Raw genomic sequence first — 8,442 nt, forward strand, 5'->3', positions numbered from 1 at the left:
GAAACCTGAATTGGTAAGAAAATTAAAGGCATCCTGGGGAACTTTATCAGTGTCTCCATCTGAACGTTGGTATGGGTTTTTTTTTTTATCTTTTAGTTTTTTCCTCCTTAGAATTTGAGATCTTCAAGCTTTGCATTTCCACCTTGCCTGGTTTTTTGCCTTCATCCTTTCTGTTAGGGAAAATGGGTGAAACCCAAACACTAGGCATTATATTGCACTTACCAGCAGAAAGGAATAAAGCAGAAAGAACATTCTGAAAAATGACAGCTCTTTTCCTCAAAGCTGTCTCCTGTGTCTGGGGCCCCAAAAGGCCGTTTCTTTAAAAAAGTGAAAAAGATTCCACATAAAAATGTTCCAGTGAGAATACCCTAACACACACCATTTCTGTGCTCGTAACGTACCTGATCCACAGCTCATTGGACTCCGCACAAAGAAACTCCAGCTGACTTGAGAGGGATTTGGGTAAGCCTTTAATTGGCTAATTCAGATTTTGTGGCCATGAGCTACTGGATGAAACCTTGCTTTGCCTGAAAGCAGCATTTGCTTTATGTACAGAACTACTACAAGAAGTGATTTTATAGCTACCCCAGAAATAAACAATTAAAATTGAGCAACGGTTTTATGATCTTTTAATGGAGATGTCTATGATAGCGCTAGTGTGCTGAAACAGAGGCCATCAGCCGAGTCTGAGATTGTAGCATTCGGGCTCTGAATGACCTATTCCAACCTTCCAAAAAAAATCAGCAACCTCATCTCTAAAGGCGTCAGAAAATGGCCTGACAATGTTTCGTCCCAGCAGATCATCACACACAGAGCAAAGCAATGAGATTTCACACAGACCCCACACCTGGGACAAACTTTGGCCTGACTAGTTTTGCAATTTCTTTTTTAAAGGAAAGCCCAGCAGACTTGTCAAGTGTCAGGAGAAATTTTAAATAAACAAAGGTAGAAAAACCCCAAAGATAGCCATGCTATGCTTCAAGGAAATCACAGTTTTGGACCTCTCTGCCTTGGTATTGACCTTTTAACTACTTCAGAAGGAAGATGCATTATTAAAAAGGCCCATTACTGTTAATCAGCTTCCTTTCCCATTCCGTTGCTAGACATAGGAATGTTCATTAAAGCATAATGTATTTACTTTCAGTTCTAATAAACCTAATCACTGGGAAAAAAACCCACTCATCAGTCTGTGTCTATTTTTTAAGTTTGTCTGTAAGGTCTATTATAAAGTCTAGACACGGGCTTTGCAGAGTAGATGCAATTCTGACAGTCCTTTTGGAGGGAGAGAATCAAACCAGTAAAGTTTTATCACCTTTATCCTAAAGATAAATGATGGCAATAAGCCGATTTCTCTGGTTTGCTCACAGTCACGCAGAGCTGCTTACAGGGAACAAAACGGCCCTATGAGGAGCAGATGGAGAACACTTCTCCCAGGGGAGCCTTGCTTCCAAATATCACCTCCCTTATTGCCTCCGCGCAGCAGGTAAGGGATGCTTTGCGACTGCCTGCTGCAGAGGAACTTCTTTCAGCCCATCCCTACCCTAGCATACAGTCTGCAATGCCAGGGTTAGGAATTTAGTAAGCCCTCTAAGCTTTTTAAGTCCCAAAAAGCAGCAGGCAGCTGAGGCAAGATGCATCCTGGTCCCTGTGCTACCTGGTTTCTCTCGAAGTGCACTTTAGCCACAGCAAGGAGCAGGGGCTGGTGAGGGAAGTTTGCATGAGCCAAGCCAGGAGATGAATTCCTGCACAAACATTCAGGGGAGTTGCACCACAGCACTCCGTGGGTGATGGTTTTAATTGCACACCAGCTAATGCAGGGTCCTGAGTCATGGCAGCTCTCCTTCGGCTATCCAAGTCTTTCTCACAGTATCCTGATGCTCTCCTAGGGCTTAGGCTGATGGGTTTGGAGCTGGGTTAGGTACCTCAGCACTGAGCCATCGAGAGCCACAAGTCTCAGGCTCTTGCATGCCACCTTCCCTGGCAGACAAGCATTGGAGACAAGCAGACTCCCTGCTAGAGTACGGCTGCACCCCACAGACCGTTGATCACAGAGCCGTGTTAGCGTGGCACTGTCGGCGTACCCCAACTGCTGCCAAGCCTGTAGCTACCTGAGGCAGCTTGCTCTGCTCTGGGGCATGCAAGGAGCCCGAAATGCCTGAGGTCGGCACCATTCCCCCCGCTGGCTCTGCATGCTGCTGTATAAATGCACATAAATGATAGACAGTGATCTGCGCATCAGTATGGATTTCATTCCGTGATGCATTTTGTGTTTCATGATCAAATACGGCAACATTTGTTTGGTCTTTACACGTTTTGGACGGCATTCTTCGTGCTTCCTCTTTAAACCTGTGCTCAGATATCTTCCTTCCTAGAAGATGTCTTGTGTTTATCAGGCTAGCCAGGGCATCCAACATGGGCACTTGGTCCTGGGTCTGGGCAGCCCATTATATATCAGGACTGTGATTTCAAATACACCACAGTTTGGGAAAATTTAAATCCAAAATTTGGATTTGTCTCCCAGTAACTTGCTCTGCTCTGCTTCTTGCAGAAGAGCCTGCACACTGCCAAACTGAACTAAAATGCAAACAAGACAGACCATTAGCTGATCTGCTCTTCACATGACTCTGGTTTCCAACAGCCATTTCAAAGCTGCAGCGGTGATGTGTTTCAAAAAGAGCCGTGGTATTGAGCGTCTTCTACAAGTATTTTATGTCTCATGTTCCTAGCAAAATGGAAGAAGCCCTAACACTTAAATTCTCTGTGAACAATTCAGATAGAACAAGGATAGAAGAAAAAGCAGCAGTGCCAGCTTCTGCACCACTCTGCCTTGCTGCAGTTAGGGACCGGTTCGTCTCTGCACCCCTTTACCCCTAAACTCTTCTTTAGAGCTACTAACACCACGATGGCTTAGCAGTCATCTCTCCATTGCAGAATAAGCTGCGAGCACCAACCTGTCAAGGATCACCATTCAGCAATCAAACATTCACATTTTACTTTGTCTCTTGCCAGGATGGATAGGGATCAGCAAGATTAGAGGCTCAACACTGCATAGCTCCTTCCTGAGCTATCCAAATCCCTTCTTAAATGCATATTCTGGCAACATCCATTCGCAATCAAGCCATTCAAATTAAACAAACGGGACTCACTTGTAGATCCAACGCTGCAATCTTGCCTTTATCCCCCGAATTCCTCGTGTATTCCTCTATGGTCCATGACGGCTGGCCGCGTTTCACTTCAGCCAGCTCTGTCAACCTCATGTCTGTGTAGAGCGGGTTGCTTTTCATGTGTGACTTGAGTGATGCAGGGTAGGGATGAGGACTAAAGACTTGTTCAATCAAGAAAGCTTCTTTTGGTTGTTTAGAGAGTCTATGTGGCTGTGGGATTTCGTACTGCCTGTCTGCCTGCAATAGGGTTCAAAAGAATTTGAGAGAAGAAACAAGACTATGAGGGGGTTAAACACAAAGGACAGAGATATTCCCTTCAGACTCACCATATGATATTGCTTAAGCCGTGGTAAGAAAAGCACCAGCTAGGACAAAGGTTTTGGATGGTCTTAATCCATTTGCCCACCCTCTTCTCACAACCAGACCAAAGAGGTATTTTACAGACACAATTCCTTGTTCACCATAACATGAACACAAAGCTGATTCAACAGAGGAAATTTAGGGTTTGTACTGTTTACAGGTTATAAAACTATTCTGCAGATGGCCCTGACATCCAAAAAAGCCTAGCTGATCTGGAGAAGATAAGAGCCCCTTGCAGGCTTCCAGATTTCTGTTTCCAGATCAAATCTTAACACGAAGAAGTCTCATGGGAAGCCCCCAGATAGCCCCCCCTTGACACCACACCATCCATAGCACCAATCCAGTGTCAGCCACGATCTACTGCAGGAGCGAGGAAGGGACTTTCAAAGCCAGCATTTCATTCTGGGCAGATCAATGTACAGAAAAGCCAAGGTTTGGGCTTACTAAGGTTAACCTTCTTCCCCTTCTGCAACCTTCTAATAACCCATGGTTTATGGTTTCTTGTTCATCCAATTGCACTTATTTCCACCAAACTTCTTCCTCTCCTTTCTGCCCTTCTCTGCCCTCATTCCCCAGCCCCCATAAGGGGGCACAGCATGCCCATCATGTGGTCCTGATTGACAAAAGGACTGAAGGACCCCCAACCCTCTCCACTGTCCCTGAAGCAGAAACAACCACCCACCATGCACAGTTTCAACTGAGCAGCACCCAGAGCCCAGCGCAAGGACGGCCGCAATAGTTGTGCAACCTGTGAAGATGGCAGTGGGCAGCTGTTGGGAGAGATGGGCAGAGTTTTTCTGAGTGACCAAGACCACAGCTATGCTGCGTTTCCTCAACGGGAGGTTTAAGACTCATGTAAATGACCGTGAAAATCAGATATAGAGAACATAACTACAGTTTGAGTCTCACAGTACACGTACAAGGATTCTTTTCTTGAGGGATTTGAATCCATGAATCTATTTGGTTGTCCTTTAAATATGCACATACTTCTCTGATAAAAGCATCCACAATGCAATTTCAAAATATCACTTCTAAAACAACCGCTAAAGAATTTCAATTTTCCTCACGCCCTTTTCACCAAGTTAATTGCGCAGCTTCCTTATATCGCCACTGATGATGAAGAATACTATCATCTTCTGAAGATCTCACCCGCATTACCCCCCCTCCCTTTTCAAAAAAGCAAAGTGCTTCTAAGGAACAACTTGACCATATTGCAGCTGCCAAGCAAGAACATATAGGTACAAAATCACTCAATTATGACAACAATAAAGACAGGCATAATATGGCAGGGCAAAGTATTGTCATACCCTGAGGAAGACATTCATAACTAGATTATTTTTAAGTGTTTATTATGCAGTTAAAGTTGAAATTACCTCTTTAGATTTCCTGTGCCAGTCCTTATTTTCTCCTCCATCTCTCTCTTTCATCTCCTCTTCTGTAATGCCAACTTGGTTGGTGTAAGTAATAGCTCTCCAGTCTCGGGGAGAGTTTGAAATACTTGCTATTTTGGATTCAGTTGCACTATTTTCCTCGGTTAACGATCTTGATGACCTCCTAGTAAACAAACTTTTTTTTAAGGCTTTTACTCGAAGACTCTCGCTATTACTTCCACTAGCATCTGAACAGCACCATTCTGGATTATTCTCTAGTTTGCCTCCATGAGGAGTATTGTGGCACTGAAATATCTGCGGGGAGTTGCTCTCATCTGATGCGGCCTCGCTTGTCAAAGAATTGAGATCTATTTGTACGCTGACCTTCTCTGGCTGCTGAATTTTTTGATCCAACTTGCTCAATTTTCCCAGGACTTGGGAGATTTCTTCTCGGACGCCTGAGAGAGATTCCAGTTTCTTCTCTATTTCACCAATCCTCAAAACTAATTTGCAGACACTCGTTTTCAGTTCATCATCTGTGTTACTGATATCTGCCCGGACCACTTTATCCAATTTGTTACAGGCACTCCCGTTGGAGATTTTAGTCAAATTGTGCTCAGGTGAGCTCTCACAGTCTGATTTATGCACCTGAGACAAGGAACCGGTGCTGTTGTAGCACGAAGATTGCATCACTCCCGTCGACCCGCTGATACTCATGTCATCCAAAAACCGGAAAATGTCACTGATGTCATCGCTCACGATTTCAGAGTCGTCATCCGACTGCTTAAGAGAGTGCCGCTCTCCGTACTTGGCTTGGCCCGCCGCACACAAGTCCTTGCATTTCTTGTGGTCCAGAACTTGCTGCTCCGTTTGCGTCCCAACACTCGTGGTCCTGTCAATGCTTAAGATCTGAACAGAAGTACAATTAATGCTTTTATCCTTAAACTTTTTGACTGGCTCGTGTTTCTCCACATCTAGAATGGAAGGAATTTCCTTGGGTTTATGCCCATTTGATTTCACAGCGTAGTTTGCCTGCATAATTGGTTGCTGATCCTTCGCGTTTAGGTAGGACTGATGCCTGTCAGCTGAAGGAAAGTTTGGAGATGGGTTGTTGGAACTCTGGTATCGCGGCTTCTCTTCAGACTGCTTCCTATTAAAAAAGGATCGTTCAAAGTCAGGTACCTCCTCAGTATTTAAACTCCAGCTTTTAGCTGGCCAGGCAGTTTGCTTGGTTGGCTTTCCAGTCCACTTTTTGGTGTCCTGAGGCCCGAGGATAGTAGTTGGGCCAAAATACGTTGAAGCTTGAAGATCATCTAAACTTTCATGCTTCGCTCGTCTTTTGTCTGGTATAGGAGAATAAACTGGATTCAAGTACTGGCTGCTGTATGGCATTTCAAAGCTGTGGTTGAAGAAAGCCTGCTTAGAGCTTTCTTTCCTGTTCTGAGGCTCTCTGTGTCCATTTTCTGGCTTTTTGTTGGACGGTATTAAGTTGGGAGATATTGTAATCAGATTATGAAAATCTTCTTTGAATATATTTCTTTTCTGGACACACGACTGCATCACAAATGGCTCGTCATTTGAAATGAAGGTTTCTTTTATGCCTGCACTTATAGGCAAGGAGTCCTGGTCTGAAATAGATTCATTTTCAATGTTCATGGGGAAGTACGTACTCTGCATCTCGCATGCTGGAGATGTGGCGATGGAGTAGGACGCCAGCGCCTGCAGCCTGTCCAGAGAGGCAGCCCGGCCCTTCATCTCCTTATTAACGCCGAGTAAGAAGTTGGGTTCTGACGAGGGAACAAACTGTTGACAGTCTTTGCAGTCCATCTTTCTGCATTTTGAAGACCTTCTGACCGGAAAGCCCCGGTTAAACTCCTGGTCGTTCAGCTCGCAGTTGGGCACGCAGTCTGCCATATTGCAGATTTCTGTGTCAGATCTACAGGACTCGAAGGACTCTTTCTTCTTCACTTTCTGCCTTGCAACTGGAAGTTTCTCCTTGGCCACTCCCCCGTTCATTTGTATGAGGTTGAATATTGTTACTATATCTGCTGCAACCATGATTTTCTTTGATTGCTGATTGTTTACAGTGCATCTCATTTTGTCTTTGAACAAAGTCGCTGGGAAATTAGGATCCAGGCAAGCGGTGTAAAACAGCACGCTTCTGAGCTTGGCCAACTGGGATAAATCAAACCTCGCACACAGGGACTTGCAGAGGTCCTGGTAAGAAACGGTATTCTGCTTCGTGTCCAGCTCCTCCAAGATCTTCACCAGGAAGAGCGAGGATTCCTGGTTGGACTCCATGGCTGAAGCGTATTTTGCTGTTTAGCCTGGAAACTGTGTTCCACTTCTACAGCAACACACAACAGCAAACAAAAAAGATTATAAGTCACCCACAGATAATATTCAGGACCTTGTAATTCAGCCACAGATGGGACCTGACTCCCTAGCCGTGCAGTCGAGGGCTTGCTTGTATGACCCATCCTCATGTTTCTGAACTCCAGGCTGTAATCCTAGCATCGATGAAATCAATACTTAAATGGAATCAGGGTTTCATCCAAGGAGGCTCATTTATGTCAGTGTCTACTAAAGCGAGCAAGTGAATAAACAGCAGAAGCTCTGAAGGGGCTGAGCTAATGGCAGATATACAATCACAGCCTGCTTGCTACGGGGCTTTCACAGAATTTCTTACCAACTTGTGAGAGGCTGAAAGTACAGACACGTCAAATTGTTTGGCAATAATTCTAGCCCTAGCCTAACCAGAGATGATCTACTACACCACGACAACCCCAGCTCTTTTCATATCTGACTGAAAACAGCTCTCAGGAAGATTTTCTGAGAACAAACTTCTGACATGTTTTTAGAAGTTATCTGAGCACATAATTACCATCTTGCTTATTTTAAAACGTTATTTTCTCCTCTACTCTGATTTATCTCCTCTGGACACTTTTTCCAGAAATACCTTTTCCTAAGCTTATGATTCAGGAATGGAAAAGCTGCCTGGTCCCATGCGAAAAATCTGTGTGAGCCCCATTTCAGCTCTAAAGAGCAAAATTTAGAAAAGAGCAGAAAGAGTTAAACAAAAAAACATCCCACTGAATCTTGAAACCAATCCAGCAGACGCTAAAGGGCTGGCTGCCAATCAGGGTGGATTTGAAGACTGAGAAATATCAAGGACAGAGAACATCCTCTTCAGTGATGGGCTCCCAGAGAAACCCGGGGAGTGCAGCTCCATTCACCAGCCCGAAACGATAGGGCAGGGGTGGAGAGCAAAGGCTGCACATTTATGGGGATAACAAGAATAGCTCGAACAAGCACAGCTAACGCTAGCAAACATCCTGGGAAGGATATAAACCCCTGAGCGTTCAGAGGTGAAACCAACCTCTAGCTATTACGGATTAGGAAAGGATGTTGATGGGGGGCAGATTATTTTTCATCTGCCTACTGTGAATATCCTTGTCGGTGTCTCTGCTGTTGGCTACTAGGAGAGATAGAGCACAGGATGATGCAGGCTGCCAATTCCTATGTTTGGTTACTTTGTCTTTGTTATT

At 44.6% G+C, this 8,442-nt stretch overlaps 1 protein-coding gene across 1 annotated transcript in view; it reads right to left on the reverse strand.

The window, feature by feature from the left end:
- KIAA1024 (KIAA1024 ortholog) overlaps positions 1-7,243 on the reverse strand; it is a 9,174-nt gene extending 1,931 nt beyond the window's left edge. The window contains exons 1-2 of the mRNA XM_009577101.1: positions 4,898-7,243; positions 3,147-3,401 (exon numbers count right to left, since the gene is read on the reverse strand). Coding sequence (XP_009575396.1) covers positions 3,147-3,401; positions 4,898-7,195 — 2,553 coding nt within the window. The 5' untranslated portion in view covers positions 7,196-7,243. The remainder of the gene's footprint in view (positions 1-3,146; positions 3,402-4,897) is intronic.
- Positions 7,244-8,442: the final 1,199 nt, after the last annotated feature.

The sequence above is a fragment of the Fulmarus glacialis genome, unplaced genomic scaffold (assembly GCF_000690835.1).
Source record: "Fulmarus glacialis isolate BGI_N327 unplaced genomic scaffold, ASM69083v1 scaffold22494, whole genome shotgun sequence".
Classification (NCBI taxonomy): Eukaryota; Metazoa; Chordata; class Aves; order Procellariiformes; family Procellariidae; genus Fulmarus; species Fulmarus glacialis.